Source organism: Schistocerca cancellata, chromosome 3 (assembly GCF_023864275.1).
Source record: "Schistocerca cancellata isolate TAMUIC-IGC-003103 chromosome 3, iqSchCanc2.1, whole genome shotgun sequence".
Lineage (NCBI taxonomy): Eukaryota > Metazoa > Arthropoda > Insecta > Orthoptera > Acrididae > Schistocerca > Schistocerca cancellata.
Genome location: NC_064628.1, coordinates 36,793,191 through 36,816,629, shown reverse-complemented (window position 1 = coordinate 36,816,629; position 23,439 = coordinate 36,793,191). Strand labels below are relative to the sequence as shown.

The 23,439-nt window shown below is 40.5% G+C and overlaps 1 protein-coding gene across 2 annotated transcripts in view; it reads right to left on the bottom strand.

Moving 5' to 3' along the window:
• Nucleotides 1-23,439, bottom strand: part of LOC126176858 (tripeptidyl-peptidase 2) — a 347,489-nt gene that overhangs the window by 110,658 nt on the left and 213,392 nt on the right. For both annotated transcript variants that reach the window (XM_049924044.1, XM_049924045.1), the window contains exon 15: nucleotides 376-593. In XM_049924044.1, coding sequence (XP_049780001.1) covers nucleotides 376-593 — 218 coding nt within the window. The remainder of the gene's footprint in view (nucleotides 1-375; nucleotides 594-23,439) is intronic.

Here is a 23,439-nt window from a genome sequence, read left to right as displayed (position 1 = left end):
TTGCAGAAACTGAAGTTGTGACTTAGCTTGACAGCAACAAAAAATTTACAGTTGACAGTAAAAGAAAATGTGAGGAGGGAAAAGTGGAAAGCAACAGAAGAGAGCACAAAAATGTTCACAATTCAGATCTCCAAATTAAGGTGGCTCTGCCTTAGTCTTGTAAAGAGAAAAAGGGGTCTTCACATACACTCACTCTTATTTTACTTTTAATTAAAAAAGTGCTGCTTCTTATAGCCCATACATATTTTCCAAAACATTTCTGTTGCTTTCAGAATCCTTGTACATTCATTAAAGTTTGACAGTTGGCAATTACAGACTTTTCAGAGGTATTATTAATATACCATTCCATAGAACTGAGGGAATTGCAGTTTGTACCTCAGAACTTGAACAGAATTTTTCAAAGATATGGTAGGTGCAACTTCTTCATTTCGTAAGCCACTCTGCAGCTCCACAGACATTATCCCATCTGATGCCTGCATGGTGATTGCTGGGCATTCAGGTCGCACACCATGGAAGGAAACAGAGTAATCTATTGGCACCTCTCCTAGGTTGGCCCAGTACTTGGCAACCACCACTTCCAGCACGAGACCTCCCTTGGAAAAAGAAATAAGTCACTTCAATTAACTCAATACACTTTTACTGTATGCAAAAATATCATTAAATATGTCATGAAAAGATGTATCTAATGGAGTATAACTTAGCAATTGTCCTTTACTATGCTTCAAATCATAGACAACATGTAAGCTGTAAGTATTTCACAGCACTATTACAGCTTTTATTCCTTCTTTAACAAACTATTTGAAGCTGTGTTTCTTTTGAAGCTATGTGTACTATGTCAATAAAAGCTGTCACCATAACAAAACAAGATCACAGTGTTTCTTTTTTATGGAAAGCTGGACAGGGTCCATAAATATGCTTACTATAAGTGTTTGGGTCCAACCCAGGACATAGTACTATATTTGTTTGGGCTTCACTCAGCACATATTTTTGAAATTTCTAAAATGTATTAACAATTTACTGAAACATTAAACTAATTCTTCAGTTGTACTTTTTACTAAAAATGACTTTTCAGAAACGGTTTGTTTTGTTTAATTATATCATAAAATTCACAACAAGGAAGTCCTGAATTAAAAAACATTTAGCTAATGTCTAACACAAGATACTGAAAGTTTACCACTTCCTGCAGACCAAACATTCCCAGCTATTGTTACTGACAGTACAGCAAATAAACATTTCTTCAAGTTCATAGTTTTTCACAGACTTCAAAACGCACAGGTCAAAATTTGAGCAGCTTCACCTGACATTTCATTGAAATTTAAAAGTTCAACTTGAGTTTGCTCTTCCAATCAAATATCTTACAACAATAGAAACAAGTTTTACTTAACTTCTTTTTAAGCTATCCATAGTTACTCTTAGATAAAGTTTTGCAAAGAACACAACACGTCAAATATAAATGGCTAAATAACGTTAACAATAACTGCCTCAGTTTCAGTTCAATGAGACATTGATGTTATATGGATATCAAGACCACCTGATACAATCAGAAGGCTGCAATCTCACTGAAATAGTCCTATTGTAATAAACAATATAATCAAACTTAGCGGCATTTTGGTCTCATCACAATGCTACAGGAGAATAGCAAGGCAGTTATTTTAAATTGACCACAACTGATATCCTACCCCCTCCGAGATTGTGGTCTGTGCCTAATGATTTCAGTGTCAATAGGACATTAACCTAACCTGCTCCCTTTCAGAAGGGTCAAAACAAACATTTTTTAATCTGACACTCACTTTGCTTAAACATGAATGGCATGGATCTACACTGGTAGTGAATCAGTCTTCAGACCAAAAACTAACATGAATACATCACATAGCTTTACTAGAAGAGGTGTACTTTACTAGAAGAGGTGCAATTAGATTAAGGATGGAAAAGACTCACTGTGGCTTAACAAAAAAAAAAAAAAAAATTTGGAAAATGCTTGGGAAACAGATTGTTACACATCTCGTTCAAAAAGAAATGTAAAAATACTGAGATTCAAAAGTTAGCAGAAATTTATGCATCTATATATTGATCGATGTGCTAGACGTACAACAACTTCCATAGTCATATGCTAGTGAAAGATCTTGCTAATAATCCTAGAAAATACTATTTCTGCATAAAATAAGTAAGTAAAGTAAAGCTTCTATTAAGTCATGCATAGACCATTCTGGTGCAGCAGTAGATGAAAGCAAAAGGAAAGCTGAAGTTTCTAATTTCACAGTTAACACTTTGGAGACCAGCAACTAATATTGCAGCTACAAAAGCGGCCATGTATTTGAAGCATTACTGGCACATATATAATTACAGCAATGATAACCAATGATCCCTTCAGTGCAGATGCACACCAAGTTTGAACTCTTATTGGAGTCAGCCAGATGCCACGATGATGAGGAGTTTGTGGGGCGCTCAACTGCACGGTTATCAGCGCCCGTACAACTTCCGAACCTTTGCTCAGCCCAATCTCGCCACTTTGATGATGATGATGATGATGATGATGATGATGACGACGACGATGACGACAATGATGGTAAAATGTTGAGGACAACACAAACACCCACGAGTAATAAGGTTAATGACAGGGGCACTACATCCATAGTGTGTGACATAAATTGAGACTTTGGGTCTGATGGGAGGTGTGATAGGGTAGTCTGTGTGGTTGTTGTGAGCCCTGTGTCTGGATGGAGTAGCAAGCAGGAGATCCAGATTTGTGCTGACAGGAGTGGCCGAGCGGTTCTAGGTGCTACAGACTGGAACCGCGCGACCGCTACAGTCACAGGTTCGAATCCCACCTCAGGCATGGATGTGTGTGATGTCCTTAGGTTAGTTAGGTTTAAGTAGTTCCAAGTTCTAGGGGACTGATGACCACAGAAGTTACATCCCATAGTGCTCAGAGCCATTCGAACCATTTTTAGATCCAGATTTGAATCCTGGTCCAGCACAAATTTTCAGCTTGCCCCATTGATATAAATCAATGCCCATAGACAGTTGATGTCTTCAATTCCTTTGTGTCTTGGCATATGTAATTGATGTGTCATGAGTAATACAAAATTTTAAAATAATGACATAAGTGTAAATAAGTGTAATTATCCTCCAAAGAAATTGCTTTAAAATTTGCAATCTATCAGAAAACTAATGTAAATATGAAAAATAAATATTGAAGCTAGGTCTTTTTTTTTTTTTTTTAGCATGCATTACTCTTGAAGATACATCAATTGTGTATGTGCCAGTAACACTACAAAGTGAGTTACCTAGCAATTTCTTCCTCTGGAGCTTCCAAAATTTCTCGCTCATGCAAAAAATGTGATATATTCTTATCAGAATTACAGCAAACTGCAAAACCTAACACGTACGTGCACGAAATTACGTCAATGCAATCATATTGACTCAGTCATTAAGTTCGCTAATGTTTCTTCCAAAATAATTCTAGAAATTGACAACAGAAGGCTACACCAGTCACCGAAAAGGTAGTGAAACATTTGTATATTGTTCTCATATGAACGCCCAGTTTTCGAATGATAGGTGCCGAGAAAACCATGGCCCAATCTATTCTTGGGCTTAGTCATTTTAACACATAAGTTGTGATCCAAGCTATGCTCAGACTTTGTCTCCAACATGTTAGAAAATCATTCACACAGGAGGACTGTACAGACATACCATCAGCTGACTGCCACAAAAACTCTCAAACGGAGGACATACACACAGGCATCCCTAGTGCTGAAAAGGTTGGAAAGAGATTAGTCACCAAGTCCAGAGGGAATCCCAATTTGCTTTTACAGGAAGTACTCGAGCACTAAACTCTTGCTCAGTTAGCATTTATTGTGAATCTCGCGCAGAGTGGAAAATCCCAAGTGACTGTAAAAAGTGATGGCGAATCTTGTTTACTATATGGATAAAAGAAAAGACCCAGAAAACTATGAACCAATAGCCTTAATGAAGGTTTGCTGCAGAATTCTTAAACATAAATGCTCCAAACCAGTTTTACTTCTGCTGGTGTCCACCTCCTATTCTCCTCTGTCCCTCACCGCATAAACCCTTCCTCATAGGTGGCCAGATCTGTTTGCATGCGAAATGTGATTTAACATATCACTTTTGGTAAAGTGATGTGTCACCCAATTTCCACCTACCCAATAAATGATGTTCACCACTATGAAAGTATTTGTTATTAGCTAATTAGTTTAGAATCTTAAACTGTTTGGAAGTCTGTTATTGTTTGTGCATTTACAATAGCCCAGATGGTCACTGTGCATCTCCAAGTTAGAACAACAGTGACAGTTTTGCTATGCATTGTGGTACCTGTTGTTTTGGAAATTATTCTATACTATGACATCCCAGCTCGGAAAAGTGTGGTGTGCCATCGGGGAGGGGGGGGGGGGGGGGGGGGGGGCTCCTTGACACTGGTTGTTGTGGAGAACATACAAAGAGGGATTAAAGTGGTCTGATTGTATAAAACTCTCATTTGTGAACATCAAACAGTATCAATGTATGCTCATGTATTGTGTCTGAAGTGTTACCATACATATGACATTGTAACTGACGATGCAATATAATTATACTGAACAGAAGAGCTGTCTACTGTTTATCAGAAAGTGAGAGTTGATTAATGTTCCAGATTCCAGTACAAGAACAGCTGTGGCAGTGAAGAGGTCCATCCATATTAAGAATAACTACAAGGTTTGCCTCAGTTAATATTTCAAGAAGCAGCAGTGTAGAATGTGGGAGCAACACGTTTGCAATCTGCACGTACACACACTATTTCGGACACAGTGCAGTGCCCAAAATACTTCTGTGCTGGAAATGCAATTAAATTTGAACAAGAAGAATATGTTAAAAGAACATCAGGAGAAGCTGGCACTTTTGAAAGAAAAAGTTATTAATGAATGGTGCTGTTGTCCATAACACTGTGTCAGCAGCCAAAATACAGTGCATCCACAAAGGCTCTCTGCAGCAGTGACCTCTGCATGTCTTGCCTTGCGGAACACACAAGGTTTGCAACATTCATTCATGTCGCTGTATAAGCTAGGGGCTGCGATTCACTGCTAGTGGCTGCAGTTATGTCGGGAGACGGGATTCAACATTATTATGAATAAACAATGAAAGTAATTACAATTAAATTCACTGTATTCATCAATATCACAGTAGATGTTGGAAATGTTTTCCTCTTTCTTCAAGACAGTTCAACACGTTTACATTTATTTGTGAAAACATTTAGTAATGTTTCATGTTTAATCGAGATAAGTCAATTATTGCTGTCTTTAATTCATCTATTGTCTTTGGGTTGCTTTGATACGCAAATGTTTTAGCCGTGCCCCAATGTAAATAATCGGGAGGAGACAGATACGGTGAATGTATAGGCCAGAGACCTTTCGTAATTACTATGTCTCCAAAGATCTCATCTAAAAGTCATAGGGACTAGTGTGTAATATCAGCAATAGTGTTATTTTGTTGAAAAAATGAACGACTGATCTCGTTTTGATTTATCAGAGCAATAAATCAATAAATTATATAGGAACAATAAACATCATAAGTGACAGTACCATCATAAAAGATCGACCCTTTAATTTGTGCTAGCATTATGACAACCAACACTCCAATTTTCTCTGCATGCAATGGTGTTTCTCTTAAGGCATGCGGATTTTCTGATGGCCAAGTCGTGAATTTTGGGAATTGATGTACACAGATGTGTGAATTCAACCTCATCAGTAAAAAAGGTTTGATCTGAAACACCAACTCCAAGTGGTTAACAAACCACTGAAACTGTTCACAGTACGCTATTCATTTCGCATGGTCCATACAACATAATTATTGCACAGCAGTAATTTTATACTGATACAACCTCAGTTCAACAATGTAGGAAACGACAGACTGCTTCTTACTGTAAAGAACACATGTCAAGTTGCAGAAAGGCACAATTAAAAGTCACTTAAAGCTTTCAGTAAAACTGAAATGCAAGCACAAGTATGCACACGCACGCACAACTTCAGCATCTTGGGACGGCCCAGTTCTTTGGTTACTGCCTTATGTTCTGTTGTCCAGGGACAACATCTTGCAATAACCTCCTCATGTTTTTTGATTCTGCAACATTATGTTCAAAATTTCATCTAGCTTCCGTTCTGTTAAAATTGTGCACCCAGCAGTTCGTGGTGCATCGTAAACTGAACCTGTTATCTGGAATTTGAGAATTAAATCATGTACAGTGTCATGTGGTGGACACCTTGAAGTAGAAAACGCGATCAGAATTCCACCTCATATGCTCCATAAAGTTTTCTCCTACACGTAAAATCTCTTCCACTAAAAATGCTCTCTTTGCAGTAGTAAAAATTCTCACCACACTAACCTTCTACAGGAACTAGACAATAACACAACGACCAGCTACAATGTACATGTCCACCACTTCAAGTCTGTAGAACACATTCTACTGTTTTAGACATTCAAGCAGAAAAGTAAAGGAAATTTTACACACATTTGACTTACACAAAAGTGTTAAAGACAACAATCATGTCCTAAAATTCAAAATATATCCAATAATGCCCTAAGGGATTACACGATTTAACACACAAATATCTTCAAACCTTTGCCAATGGGAGAGTTGGTTTGTAGCAACTGAATACTGGTCAAAATATGCCAAATTATATCCTATTAAAAACAGCAAATACAACCACAGTAGTTAAAAGTTTACAAGAGTATTTCCTAGATGTGGGAGAACCAAGATGGATACTGACAGATAATGGTTCACAATTTATAAGTAATAGTTTTGAAGAGTTTGTGGAATAGGAAGGAGTATGGCATATTACCACTTCAAAGTTACATCTCGGTCGTCCATTGGAAAGGATGATTAAAGGATTAGGTAGATTTTGCCTAACATATTGTTCAAATAGACGTACTACCTGAAGTTATTCTAAATGAGTTACCTTATTTGTCTACTGGTCTTTCACCAGTAGAGGTATTAAATAGAAAATTTATATGGGAACAGTTTTTTTTTTTAAATTACTTGAGCTGCCACAAGATTAAATTGAAAATAACGACACACAAGACCATCAGGAAAATTAATTAAAGAGACTTCATCAAGTGAGAGTAAAGGAACACAACAGTAAAACTATCACACCAAATTTTGAGATAAATGATATGGTACTGATAAAAGTTTATCATCCGAGTTCTAATATAAAGGATGCTGGCAAGTTTTTCACAGATATGAAGGTCCACATACACTGAGGTGAGAAAAGTCATGGGATACCTCCTAATATCGTGTCAGAGTTTCTTTTTCCTGGTGCAGTGCAACAACTCAACATAGTCACTGGAAGTCTGCTGCAGAAATATTGAGCCATGCTGCCCCTTATAGCTGTCCATAATTGCAAAGTACTGCTGGCACTGGATTTTGTGCATGACTGACCCCTCGACTCTGTCCCATACGTTTGATGGGATTTATGTCGGGTAATCTGGGCAGGCAAATTGTTAATGCAAATGTTCTTCAAATTAATTGTAAACAATTGTAGCCTAATAACAGGGTGCATAGTCATCCATAAAAAGGAAATCCACGAATGGCTGTAAATGGTCTCCAAGTCACTGAACATGACCATTTCCAGTCAATGGCTGGTTGAGTTGGAGCAGAGGACCCAGTCCATTCCATGTAAACAAAGCCCACATCATTATGGAGCCACCAACAGCCTGCACAGTGCCTTACCCACAACTTGGGTGCATGGCTTCGAGGCATCAGCTCTTACACACTGAAATTGGGGCTCATCTGGTTTTCCAGTCATCTAATGTACAACCGATACAGTCACAAGCCCAGGAGAGACACTGCAGGGTATGTCAGACTGTTAACAAAGGTACTCGCATTAGTCATCTTCTGCTACAGCCCATTAATGTCAAATTTTGCTGCACTGTCCAAACAGATACATTTGTAGTATGTCCCACATTAATTTCTTCCGTTATTTAACGCAGTGCTGTTTGTATGATAGCACTGACAACTCTTGGCAAACGCTGCTGTTCTCAGGCATTAAATGAGGCTCATCTGCCACTGTTGTCCATGGTGAGAGGTGACGCCTGAAATCTGGTATTCTTCATCCTGTGAATCTCGGAATATTAAATTTCTCAATGATTTCCACAGTGGAATGTTCCATGCATCTAGTTCCAACAGCTATTCCACATTCAAAGTCTGTTAATTCCTGTCTAGTTCCCATATCACATCAAAAATATTTCACATTCATCACTTGTGTACAAAAGACAGCTCTGTCAATGCACAGCCCTTTCATACCTTGTGAAAGAGATACTACCGCCATCTGTATATGCGCATATCACTATCTCATGAGTTTTGTCACCTCTGTGTAAGGTGGTTAGTAGTCCACATCTTATGGTAGGGTTTCTTATAGATCTTTTAAATGGCAGGGAAAAAGAATAACATAACATTTATATGAAAAAAGAAGGATTAGAACTTAAAAAAGAACTGATCTCAGGGGAGTTCATGAACTGCATTAACTATATGGTGGCACATCTGCAATGCCCCACTTGTCTATTACAGTTCTTCCCATTTAAATTTCCATGTAATGGTTCTTCCCTTTTTATTATATTATCTTTTTTAAATTACATTTCTTTCACAATCCTATCGGTAGTAGCTAGATAACAAGATTCTAACTACTGTTTTAGTAACAGCACAGCTGTATGCATAATCTCGCAGGTATTTTCTACATCAGCATATACAAATAAGATAAAACAGACAGCAATGATGGCATGGCCAGGTTTATCATGGGTAGAACTAGACCGGAACTGAATTCAGTATAACAGATACCATAAGGTCACAATTTTTGGTTTGCAGCAACCAAACTGCTCTATGCAAAACTCCTCAAATATTCTACTAAACACAGTCAATATTTGTAAGGTATTTGTTTGCCATATTGAAGTAACTGTAAATCTTATAATATGAAGATGTGTTCTGGCACTATATCCACAAATGTAATGTTCATATGAGCATATCTGAACATAAGCACATGTTACTTGACTAAGCCATTGAAGTCCACCTTGCAGGTACTATGTATAGGCCACATTAACAATAATGAGGAGATATGGAAATTTATGCATGTTCTGGAACAAAAGTAATAGGCTATTATCTGGAGTTAATGGCAAATTAGAATAAAATGGAAGGTTTATCTGAAAATCTAACAGATATACAAACATTACGATAAATGTAGACGTCTTTCTAGTGGACACTTCCTGCAAACCATACATACAAACAGAATATAGTGGGTAGATTCTCTCAGTAGAGGCATCATAACCAGTGACAGGGCACATCCTTGGTGGTTGTGTTTATGGACTTTAGGAAGCATGCAGGAGGTAGGAGTGCGAAGAGTCATGGACGTGATGAGAGAAAGAGGCTCAGGGGAGAGGTTCTGGGATGAGCTAAGACTGGTTACTTTGCCTCCAATGAGAGAATCTCTGCTCTCACTGACGAACACCTTCAGCCTATTATCCATAACAAAGCCTGCTGTATAAAACACACCAACTGACTCCCCACAGTGCCTGTTGCTTCACCATGCAACACCCTGCTTGCCACTACTGAGGCCCATGGTCTTGCTGGTATTGAACACTACCTTTTCCAACAATCCACCAACTCCAAAACATACAATCACACTCCTGGTAAACATTATCAACTGTGTCCCCACCCACAATTACTTCTCCTTTGTTTGCATCACCTATGCACAAATCCTTGGTACAGCAATGGGTACCCACAAGGCACCATCCTATTTATGGATCATCTAGAGGACACCTTCCTAACCCCAGAATCCCAAACCCCTCGCCTGGTTCAAATTCATTGATGACATCTTCACGATATGGATCGAAGGTGAGAGCACCCTATCCACATTCTTCCAGAACCTCAACACCTTCTATCCCATTCAATTCACCTGGTCCTCCTCAACTCAAAAAGCCACCTCCCTCAATGTTGACCTCCACCCCAACGATGGCTACATTAATATCTTTGTCCATATCAAACTTATTAAACAACAGCAATATCTCCACTTTGACAGCTGACACACATTCCATACTGATAAATCCCTTCCACACAGCCTAGTCCCCACATATCCACCGTCTGGGCACAAGGGAGCACCTCTCTTGCGACTCAGTATCACCCAGTACTGGAGCAACAGAATCGCATTCTCTGCCAGGGTTTCGACTACCTCTCATTGTCCCCTGAAATCAGGAATATTCTACTGCTATCCTTCCCACTCCTTCCACAGTGGTATCCCACCACACATCAAACCTACGGAATACCCTTGTCCACCCCTATTCCACCCCTGCTCCCAACCCCTTGACTCATGGCTCACATCTCTGCAATAGACCTAGATGCAAGAACTGTCCCATACACCCTCCTGCCACCACATACTCAAGACCGGTCAGTGGTATCTCCTATCCCATCAAAGGCAGGTCTACTTGTGAAAGCAGTCAAGTGGCCTACAAGCTAAGCTGCAACCACTATGGTACTTCCTATGTGAGCATTACAACAAACAAGCTGTCTGAACACTTGAATGACCACCACCAAACTGTGGCCATAAGATAGTTGGACCAGCAAAGCCAGTTGCTGCCCAACTCAATGTGCTTCACTTCAATGACTGCTTCACACCCTGTGCCATCTGGATCCTTCCTACCAACACCAGTCCTCCTGAAGGGCGCAGGTGAGAACCCTCCCTACAATATATCCTATGTTCCAGTGAACCCCGTGGTCTCAATCTTTGCTAGTCCCTGTCCTTCACCTTCATGTCCACCTCCCTGCCCCCACTCCAGAACTACATAGCCTTCTATTCCATTAATGCACCCACTGGGCACTAGCTGCTGTCCACCGGTGAAGTATGTGTGGAAACACCCACTTCTTTAACGATACGACTTACTTGAGATTGTCAGCCGACTTTCCCTGCTGGTTAGCTTGCTGCTGCAGCCTCCTTTTCTCTTCTTCTCTGACGTATATTTGCTAGGAATAGGAATTTATCAAGACTCTTTCTACTTATAAAATTAAGCAGACGTAAGCAGTTTCTTTTGTTTCACTTCACGATGTACATCAAACTTATACAAATATCATTCTTCACATAAACAAACACTATCGAGTAAGTCTCTTCGCGTGTCCAAAGGTTAGAAACAGAGTTCATTTACACATAAGAAAAGGTTGGCTTAAAACGCAAGTCCATTCTCATTCTGAATCTGAACACACATCTTATCCTCCCCAAGTCCAAAGTGAACAATAATTAACAAAATTTCAACTGTCCTTTTTTCCCCACTACAATAGTCAAAGTTATAAAACATCACGGGATACATAAACACTCCTCCTTTCACTATGGCTTCCATGGCGCGACCGGCAACACTTGTCGGTGCCGTTCGACCACCACGTATACGGTCTTCTTATTACACAGACAGGCTCTCTCACACTTGTATATAAAATATCATGTGTTCGAGACAGTAGAAGGCCAAGTGATTCTAGAATTTAAGCGGAAATTCTCAAAGCATTACAAGCTGTACACTGTCTGGCCTCAGGGACCAGAGTTGGGGTTGCTCACGTGCATGTGTGCATTCTACTTTAGAAGGCCTTTTGGCTGAAAGCTCAAACGTACAGTAATTATTTTGTTGTTTGTGTCTGCAACTCAATGTGTATCCTGTACTGTGGATAGCGATCTATCCTTTTCATAATATTGTCATGAATATTTTTGATATTAGAAGCACCACTGTAATTTCACCAGATTTATTTCATGTCTCCCTAGACCAAGGTTTACTAACATTGTCTCGTAAAGTTTTAATGTTTGAGCTAATAAATGTTTGAATTATTATATCTGTTTATTTTGCTGTAGCTTAATGTGGCTAAAATTTCACTATGTCATATTTATGGATGATAATTTTCTGGACAATACCCCAGAATATTGTAGGTATTAAGATTACTATGCAGTCATAGAGGAGAGACATTACCTGAATAAGAATGTTTCTAGGAGTTTAACTGGATAGGTGCAGGATGTCAGCATCATCAAGTTGGCGAAGAGGAGAGTAGGAAGAGGAAAGATCATTTGTGAAGATTTCAATTAGGTTTCTTAAAAAATACAGATAGGAAAAATAAACTTGAATCATTATTTGGATGTTTCATTCTAATTTCAATAGTCAATTTTCCAACTCATGTACAAAAAGATAGCCAGGCATTGACCAAAATTTTATAGACAATGCTGAAACTGAAGCAAATAATACGTGTCCAGTTGTTGACGGGATATCTGATCATGACGCACAATTAATGTCAAACTCAATTTATTCAATATTTATTTGTATAAATATTTGAAAGTTGCTTTCCTACACCATTATCCAGAAAATTCATTAACAGAACAAGTAAGCCATCAATAAATAAGGGAATTAAAATCTCATGTAAGAGGAAGGGGGAAATTTATATGAAGGCAAGATCCAACATTACTTTCACAAACTCCCAAAAGTTACTGTAAAATTTTAAGGTATGTCATCAAAATGTCAAGAAATATACTCCTGGAAATGGAAAAAAGAACACATTGACACCGGTGTGTCAGACCCACCATACTTGCTCCGGACACTGCGAGAGGGCTGTACAAGCAATGATCACACGCACGGCACAGCGGACACACCAGGAACTGCGGTGTTGGCCGTCGAATGGCGCTAGCTGCGCAGCATTTGTGCACCGCCGCCGTCAGTGTCAGCCAGTTTGCCATGGCATACGGAGCTCCATCGCAGTCTTTAACACTGGTAGCATGCCGCGACAGCGTGGACGTGAACCGTATGTGCAGTTGACGGACTTTGAGCGAGGGCGTATAGTGGGCATGCGGGAGGCCGGCTGGACGTACCGCCGAATTGCTCAACACGTGGGGCGTGAGGTCTCCACAGTACATCGATGTTGTCGCCAGTGGTTGGCGGAAGGTGCACGTGCCCGTCGACCTGGGACCGGACCGCAGCGACGCATGGATGCACGCCAAGACCATAGGATCCTACGCAGTGCCATAGGGGACCGCACCGCCACTTCCCAGCAAATTAGGGACACTGTTGCTCCTGGGGTATCGGCGAGGACCATTCGCAACTGTCTCCATGAAGCTGGGCTACGGTCCCACACACCGTTAGGCCGTCTTCCGCTCACGCCCCAACATCGTGCAGCCCGCCTCCAGTGGTGTCGCGACAGGCGTGAATGGAGGGACGAATGGAGACGTGTCATCTTCAGCGATGAGAGTCGCTTCTGCCTTGGTGCCAATGATGGTCGTATGCGTGTTTGGCGCCGTGCAGGTGAGCGCCACAATCAGGACTGGATACGACCGAGGCACACAGGGCCAACACCCGGCATCATGGTGTGGGGAGCGATCTCCTACACTGGCCGTACACCACTGGTGATCGTCGAGGGGACACTGAATAGTGCACGGTACATCCAAACCGTCATCGAACCCATCGTTCTACCATTCCTAGACCGGCAAGGGAACTTGCTGTTCCAACACAACAATGCACGTCCGCATGTATCCCGTGCCACCCAACGTGCTCTAGAAGGTGTAAGTCAACTACCCTGGCCAGCAAGATCTCCGGATCTGTCCCCCATTGAGCATGTTTGGGACTGGATGAAGCGTCGTCTCACGCGGTCTGCACGTCCAGCACGAACGCTGGTCCAACTGAGGCGCCAGGTGGAAATGGCATGGCAAGCCATTCCACAGGACTACATCCAGCATCTCTACGATCGTCTCCATGGGAGAATAGCAGCCTGCATTGCTGCGAAAGATGGATATACACTGTACTAGTGCCGACATTGTGCATGCTCTGTTGCCTGTGTCTATGTGCCTGTGGTTCTCTCAGTGTGATCATGTGATGTATCTGACCCCAGGAATGTGTCAATAAAGTTTCCCCTTCCAGGGACAATGAATTCACGGTGTTCTTATTTCAATTTCCAGGAGTGTATGTATGTCCTGACAGAAATTAATAATGTGGATAATAAGATTAAAGCAATATGGGATTTTATCAAACAGGAACATGACAGCCAGTCAGTGAACAATCTACAGTAACAATTAAACTAAATGACAATGTTGTGACTGATTACTCACAAGCTGTGAGTACTTTTAACAATCACTTTCTAAATTTAGCAACAACAAAACAGGATTAAAGGATTCAGAAAAAACAGGATTCAGAAAAACAGGATTAAATGATTCAATTGAAGAAGCTAGAGAATATACTAAAAATGTCATTCCAGAAAACTTGAAACAACTAGAAGTGACACCAACATCCTTCAATGAAATTAGTAAAATTATAAAAATTCTGAAAAACAAAACCTTACCTGGTGTTGATGGAACTTCAAACACAATTCTGAAAAGTTGTCTCAAATTAATAAGTAAAATCCTTTGTGATAAACAGTACATAATGCATCACTGGCATAGGGATTTTTTCCACGCAGGTTAAAACAGGTAACTGTTGAACCTCTTCACAAGGGAAATGACAAGAATGACAATAAGTTTTTGCCCAGTTTCTTTACTGACATCTTTATCCCTAATTCTAAAAATTGTGACGTACTCAAGAGCAGTTTAAACTTAAGCAACAGTCTGGATCCCAGAAGGATTGCTCAACTGGAAATGATATTTATATATTCACTCATCAAATAGTACAAACCTTAAGTATAAAAATATCGTCAGCTGGTATTTTTTGTGATCTTTCCATGGCATTTTCTTGTGGAGTCATATTACTCTCTTAGAAAAACTCAAGTTTTATGAAACTTTTGACTTTCCACACAGCTCATTGAATCACTCTTAACAAACATAATGCACAAAGTTGTGTTGGACAATTCAAATAGTGCTGGAAGGGTAGAAAATTTTAGTGACTGGGGTGAAATTACTAAGGAAGTCCCTCTGGGCTCAGTTCTGGGTGCACTCTTTATGTATGTGAGTGACCTTCCACTTGACATTCAACGAGCAGAATTGATACTTTTTACAGACAAAAATAGCGATAAAATAAATCCCATTAGAGAAAAAGCAACACAGGAAGATGCTAATACTTTTCCAAAGAATCATTAAGTAGTTCTCTGAATATGGACTCTTCCTAATTCAGTTCTGTAAAATAGAGTCATACCAACAACTGAAGCAGCACATGGAGTTAATACAGGGTAGAATGTTCCATACTTTTTGGTGTGCATAGTGATGAAAACTTGAGCTGAAAGAACGATGTTACTGAGTTTCTCAAACAATTAAGTTCAGCCACTTTTGCTCTGCATCTGCTTGTGTGAAACATGACATACATATATACAGAACAGGAAGCAAAGAGTTTCTTTATATGGTTTAAGTGATTTAAGGACGTTTCCCACTTCATCTAACTGGGGTGAAATTACATTACGTGTTCCACAGGGTTCGAGCACGGGTCCCCTTCCATTCTTGATATATGTGAATGCCCTCACTTCTTACCTGAAACTAGAAGCTAAAGTGGTACTGTTTGCTGGTGAAACAAGAATAATTGTTAATCCAGTTAAAGAAACTAAAATAGAAAATGGTATAAATAATGTCTTTTGAAAGGTTATTGACTGGTTTTCTGCTAATGGGCTTGCTGTGAACTTTGAAAACACACAGTACACCCCATTTTCTACTGCAAGGAGTAGAGTTCCTTCAATAAATATAATACACCAACAACAGTCAGTAGCCAGGATAGAGAATATCACAGTTTTTGGTGTACATATAGATGAGAATCATAATTGGAAAATTCATATTTTGGATCTTCTAAAGCGACTAGGTTCAGCAATTTTTGCAATCAGAATAATTGCTAATTTTGAGGATACAGAAATTAGTAAGCAAACATACTTTGGATACTTTCACTCTCTGACGTCATACGGAATAATATTTTGGGGTAACTCAACACTTAGGCAAAAAGTATTCACTGCTCAAAAGAAAGTGGTTAGAAAAAGGTGTTGGGCTCACAGTCTCACATCTCGTACTGCGAGGCTACTGTAAGAATTCCTAATCATTTAAACAGATGCCTACATTTCCTCAGTAATGCAATTTGTTCTCATCAACATGGAGCCGTTTAGAAACAACAGGGATGTTTATGATTATAATACCAGAAGATATATATATTTACACCATACTCTGCTTAACATATTTTTGGCACAGAAAGGGGTAAAATATGCAGCTGTAAAACTTTTTGATAAATTACCAGATTAAATAAAATGACTGACAGAAAGCAGTAATAGTTTCAAATAAAACTGAAATCATATCTGCTTGACAACTCCTCCTATACCATAGATGAATTCTTGAATAGGAACAAATAAACCTACAGGTAATAAAAATTTTAAGCTTAAAAAAACCCTTGATTCATGCGTACATTTCTTTTGCCCTTGACACATTCCACATTATAAGTTACCATGAGATTAATCAATGGAACATGTAACTAACTACCTGGCTCATTCCACATCATTTCAATAAGAGAATCATTCAAACGATCTATTGAATGTAACTAACTACCTGGCTCATTCCACATCATTTCAATAAGAGAATCATTCAAATGATCTATTGAATATCATCAACCAACCAACCTCATCTAAACCTATCAACCAGAACATTATGAGCACCAACCTACTATCAAAATAAACCTGTCCACACGACAGCAGCATCACCTGGCGAGGAATGACTTAGTCAAGACACATGGGTTTTGCATGTAGTATCAGTGAGTGTGCTGTCTATGTGTAGAATTGGAAAGGCACATGATCTATCTGAGTTTGACCGAGAGCACATTATGATGGCCTGGAGACTTGGCATGAGCATTTCGGAAACTGAACAACTTGTCAGGTATTTGATGAATGCTGTGGTGAATGTCTTCAACATATGGCGAAACCAAAATAAACCACATCCAGACGTCAAGGGGTTTGGCTGTCACCCCTCATTACAGATGTCTAATGTCGTAGGCTGGGCACACTAGTAAAACAGGACCGGTGGCAAACTGTGGTGTAACTAACATCAGTTTAATGTTGGGCAGAACACAACTGTGTCTGAACACACAGTGCACCAAACACTTCTAATGATGGGTGTCTGCAGCCAACGAGCCATACATCTGCTAATGTTAACATCACATCAGCAACTATGACTGAAATAAACAAGTGACCATCGGCACAAGACATTGACAGAGTGGCAAAGCAGTGCATAGTCTAACGAATCCAGATACCTTTTTCATCACGCTAATAGGAGTGCGCACACCCATCGTCTTTTTCAGGGGAACAGTTCCTCGACACCAGTAACATGGGTCGGAGACAAGCTGGTGGCACCTAAATTATGCTCTGGGGAACATTCACAAAGGCATCCATGGGTCCAGTGGAGCCCATGCAAGGCACCATGACAGCCAATGATTATCATACAGTGGTTGCAGATTATGTACACCATTCTTGACAATCATGTTTCCTGACAGCAGTGGCTTTTTTCAAAAACATAATGCACCATCACACAATGCCAGGAGCGTGATTAAATGGTTCGAGGAACACAGTGGCAAGCTCCAGCTAATGTGCTGGGTCAGATCTGAACCTGATTGAACACATCTGGAATGCGACTGAACGTGAAGTCAGGCACCCTCCCTAGAGAGAGAGAGAGAGAGAGAGAGAGAGAGAGAGAGAGAGAGAGAGAGAGTGTGTGTGTGTGTGTGTGTGTGTGTGTGTGTTGGGGGGAGGGGGGGGGGGGGGGGGGGGGGGGGAAGCAAGTGCACACACAGTGCTAACTCCTTCTAGTGAGCACCAAGGCCAAACTGCTTCCATACCAAGATGTGTCGCCACTGTTACCCGTGTCAAAAGTAGACATACCAGCCACTAGGTACGTGGTCATAATGTTCTGGCTGATCAGTGTAGCAGTGCAATGACGAGTTAATATCCGGACAAGTTCTACATGGGGACATTCATTCAGAGCCATAGCTGGGTAATAAGTTCACAATAAAAAGTAAATAAATTAATTAAAAAATTTAAAAAACAAGGTTTGGCTACGAGTAGAACACAAAGGAGCACACTTAAGAGAGAGCTTTTGAGGAAGCTCAGAAATCGAGTAAGGATTATAGACAAGGTAGCAGCACATTACCCCAAAACATAGGAGAAAAGAGGAAAGAAGGTAAATAGTAAGCTGGATACTGCACTTACCGTATATATGTAAATTGTGTAAGGAATAGGTTAGGTGTAGCAAAGAAATGAGGACCTACACTCAAATGAAAGAAAATGGAGGTGCACATAGGGACACTATTGCTGTGAAAATTTGATAGAGTTTTGGAAATGGCCTTCTGAGGAAGCAGGTGTCACAGAGTTTCTTCACAAACGGAATACTGCTGGTTTTGATGCTTACTCCAAAGTTGCAAAATTGAGGGCTCTAACTTACTTTTAGCCATCTAATTTATATGCTGGTTTAATAAATGAATAATAGGGATGTAAGTGTGAGCTTTATGCGCTGTTCATAATGTTAATGCTGAGGAGTGAAGAAGTATAGTATAGTATAGTATACAAGGTAAAAAAAGGTGGTTGGTTGTTCCAAAATTGTAACTCCTCTTATTTGGTCACAGTTATTATAATCTCTGTTATGCAGTTATTATAAACTGAAGAGCCAAAGTAACCGGTACACCTGCCTAATATCGTGCAGGGCCCCCACGAGCACTCAGAAGTGCCGCAACGCGACATGGTGTGGACTTGACTATTGTCTGAAGTAATGCTGGAGGGAATTGCCATGAAGCCTGCAGGGCTGTCCATAAATCCATAAGAGTACAAGCGAACAGAGATCTTCTCTGAACAGCATATTGCAAGGCACGCACGCATATTAGTGTGTGTTTCCTTTGTAGAAATCATCCTCTTATCTGGACAGTGTTACAACAGTAAAGGGAAATGATACTTACTCAGTGTCCAATTAGCACATTTAAGCAATGAGTTTTTATCCCAGTGCGACTAAAGGGCTGAAGTAGAATCTGGAGGTGCAACTGGTTTACCATGCCTCTTAATGGTTACTCCCCAAGTACAAACAAATGGAAACAACATACAAGTACTTTACTGTCGAAGCATCATCAAGTACTTTATTGTCATACTGCAAGAATATAATATTTTAATTGTGTGAGCTGTTAGTTAGTAAAACAAACTATGCATTAATTGCTTCCTTCATGTTTTCTGCATTACAATTTTAAAATGCTAAAAATTGTTCATCACTACAATTATTCTTTCGTTACTTATTTAACAGCGACGACATCATTCATCGAAGAGTGGGGATTTGTGATGTAACATTTTACTTTTGGCAAAGTGTTATTTTTTACCCAATGTCTACTTAGGTGATGAATGATTACTGTCACAGTGAAAGTCTTTATTATCAGTTAATTTGTTTACAATCATAATCTGTTTCAAAATTTGTTACTGTCTGTGCATATACACTGGCATAGATGGGCAATGTACATCTCCAAGGCATGGCAACAACATTTTGACTGAATTAGGTTTATAGAAAAGGGCTAAAAACATATGAAAACAAAAATCACTTAAAACTCCCAAAATAAAAATTGAACAAAATGCAGTTATTTACGAGGTCTGTTCAAAAAATTTCAGGACTTTGTTGGCAAAATTTTTTTGCACTTAGCTTTTACTTGTTGCACATGGTGTCCTTCAAAATACTTTCCTCCACAATCAATACACCGCTCCTAATGCCATTTCCATATCAGGAAATGGTCTTGGTATGCTTGTTGCAGGATCGCACGAAGCCACGTCTGCAAGTTTTCTTTTATGTCATCTATTGTTGCAAATGTTTGTCCTTCAACTTTGGGAATAGAAAGAAGTCCACACGGGCAACATTTGGAGAGTACAGAGGATGTGACATCATAATGATTTCTTTTTTTTTTTTGTGTGCAATAGCCTCGCACCAACAGGGATGAATGTGCGGGTGCGTTATCATGATGCAAGAGCCATGAATTGTCTTGCCACATTTCAGGCCAATTCCATCTCACATTTTCTCATAGGCATTGCAACACGTCCCCATAGTACCACTGATTAACGGTTTGTCCCTGAGGCATTAATTCTTTTTTTTTTCCCCAGCCCAGTGTAAAGATTGAGCCTTGGTCCCAACATCATAATCTTAGAACCGTGTCTCATCACCAGTTACGATTCTCTTAAGCAACATCTTTTTCTCATTTGCGTGATACAAAAGCTCTTCACATACTGCGAGGCGAAAATCTTTCTGGTCGTGACTCATTAGCCATGGGATGAACTTTGTGGCAACACGATGAATTCCAAGATGCTGTGTCAGGATTTCATGACATAACGCAACTGAAATGTTACATTCTTCTGCTATGTCTGACACAGTCAAGTCTTCAATTAGCATGAACAATTTCATTGATGTTCCTGACATGAGCACCATCGGTACACATCGAAGAGTGTCCTGAATGAGGGTCCTCTTTAACTTCTGTCCAACCATTTCTGAACTGTCTGAACCACTCTTAACACCAAGTATGGCTTAATCGCTCATCACCATTGGATTTCTGTATCATTTGGTCTCTCTCTCTCTCTCTCTCTCTCTCTCTCTCTCTCTCTCTCTCTCTCTCTCTCTCTCTCAAGGTTTTCTCAAGTTTCACAAAAAATTTCATTCAGATGTGTTGCTTCTCTAACTCTGTGTCATCTCTAAATTTGCAAACTGTGCGACAGAACATTCTACTCAATACAGAATCGAACAATTACTAACAGACATACAATGATGAAACTTCTGGCAGTTACACATTAAACACACGCTTCTGCAGGGACGCCAACCGCATTTCACTCCAACACACCACTGGCGCAAAATTACAAATGGTCAGTAACTTTTTGAACAGTCCTTTTATATCAAATGGCTGCATTTTTTTAGGTTAGTACAAATCTGCAATTTTTGTCAAGTCAAATAATAATGAACACATGTTTACAGACAGTTTAATTAATTAATTAATACTAATCAGATCACTGTATTTTTTGGATGAACAAATAGTTTCCAGCAATTTAATATTGTAGCCTAAAGTATTATGTTACAGCAGAACCAGCTTTTAGTATGTGAAAATTTAGGTCTTTATGACCAATGAGCTCTTTGCCTTTCGCAACCTATCCGATGTACATCGTGTGCTTTCAGTCAATCTAAAACTGATAAAGAGCTTAGAATTCAACAGAACTATATAACAATGCAAGAGATTCCTTGCAAACAAAAAGCTGAGAAGCCTTGGAAAAAGCTGAAAAATTACAGGACAGTCCAAAATAACAGAGATGCTAAGTAACAGACAGGCACAGCAAAAAGACTGTCACAAATAAAGCTTTCGGCCATTAAGGCTTTCATCAACAATAGGTGAAGCGCGCGCGCTGCATTTGCGTGCAAACAAAGGCTCACGCAAATGCAGCTCTCACACATGGCGCATGCACGCGCGTGTATTGTCGAAAAAGTGCTTAATGGCTGAAAGCTTTATTTGTGACAGTCTTTTTGCTGCGCTATCTGCGACTTAGCATCTCCACTATATGGTGAGTAGCAACTTTCCTTTTCATAATATTGTTACATTCCATCCTGGATTTTCCATTGATATTTACATGGCAGTCCACTTTTACAACACTTTTTTTTTGTATGTGTGTATATATATACATATACCTAAAAACAAAGATGATGTGACTTACCAAATGAAAGTGCTGGCAGGTCGACAGACACACAAACGAACACAAACATACACACAAAATTCAAGCTTTCGCAACAAACTGTTGCCTCATCAGGAAAGAGGGAAGGAGAGGGAAAGACGAAAGGATTTGGGTTTTAAGGGAGAGGGTAAGGAGTCATTCCAATCCCGGGAGCGGAAAGACTTACCTTAGGGGGAAAAAAGGACAGGTATACACTCGCGCGCACACACACACATATCCATCCGCATATACACAGACACAAGCAGACATTTGTAAAGGCAAAGAGTTTGGGCAGAGATGTCAGTCGAGGCGGAAGTACAGAGGCAAAGATGTTGTTGAAAGACAGGTGAGGTATGAGCGGCAGCAAATTGAAATTAGAAATTAGCGGAGATTGAAGTGTGGCAGATAGCGAGAAGAGAGGATATGCTGAAGGGCAAGTTCCCATCTCCGGAGTTCTGACAGGTTGGTGTTAGCGGGAAGTATCCAGATAACCCGGACGGTGTAACACTGTGCCAAGATGTGCGGGCCGTGCACCAAGGCATGTTTAGCCACAGGATGATCCTCATTACCAACAAACACTGCGTGTGTCCATTCATGCGAATGGACAGTTTGTTGCTGGTCATTCCCACACAGAACGCTTCACAGTGTAGGCAGGTCAGTTGGTAAATCACTTGGGTGCTTTCACACGTGGCTCTGCCTTTGATCGTGTACACCTTCCGGGTTACAGGACTGGAGTAGGTGGTGGTGGTGGGAGGGTGCATGGGACAGGTTTTACACCGGGGGCAGTTACAAGGGTAGGAGCCATAGGGTAGGGAAGGTGGTTTGGGGATTTCATAGGGATGAACTAAGAGGTTACGAAGGTTAGGTGGACGGCGGAAAGACACTCTAGGTGGAGTGGGGAGGATTTGATGAAGGATGGATCTCATTTCAGGGCAGGATTTGAGGAAGTCGTATCCCTGCTGGAGAGCCACATTCAGAATCAGATCCAGTCCCGGAAAGTATCCTGTCACAAGTGGGGCACTTTTGGGGTTCTTCTGTGGGAGGTTCCGGGTTTGAGGAGATGAGGAAGTGGCTCTGGTTATTTGCTTCTGTACCAGGTCGGGAGGGTAGTTACGGGATGCGAAAGCTGTTTTCATGTTGTTGGTGTAACGGTTCAAGGATTCCGGACTGGAGCAGATTCGTTTGCCACGAAGACCTAGGCTGTAGGGAAGGGACCGTTTGATGTGGAATGGGTGGCAGCTGTCATAATGGAGGTACTGTTGCTTGTTGCTGGGTTTGATGTGGACGGACGTGTGAAGCTGGCCATTGGGCAGGTGGAGGTCAACGTCAAGGAAAGTGGCATGGGATTTAGAGTAGGACCAGGTGAATCTGATGGAACCAAAGGAGTTGAGGTTGGAGAGGTTGGACTGTGAGTCCAGATCATGAAAATGTCATCAATAAATCTGTACCAAACTTTGGGTTGGCAGGCCTGGGTAACCAAGAAGGCTTCCTCTAAGCGACCCATGAATAGGTTGGCGTTTGAGGGGGCCATCCTGGTACCCATGGCTGTTCCCTTTAATTGTTGGTATGTCTGGCCTTCGAAAGTGAAGAAGTTGTGGGTCAGGATGAAGCTGGCTAAGGTAATGAGGAAAGAGGTTTTAGGTAGGGTGGCAGGTGATCGGCGTGAAAGGAAGTGCTCCATCGCAGCGAGGCCCTGGACATGCGGAATATTTGTGTATAAGGAAGTGGCATCAATGGTTACAAGGATGGTTTCCGGGGGTAACAGACTGGGTAGGGATTCAAGGCGTTAGAGAAAGTGGTTGGTG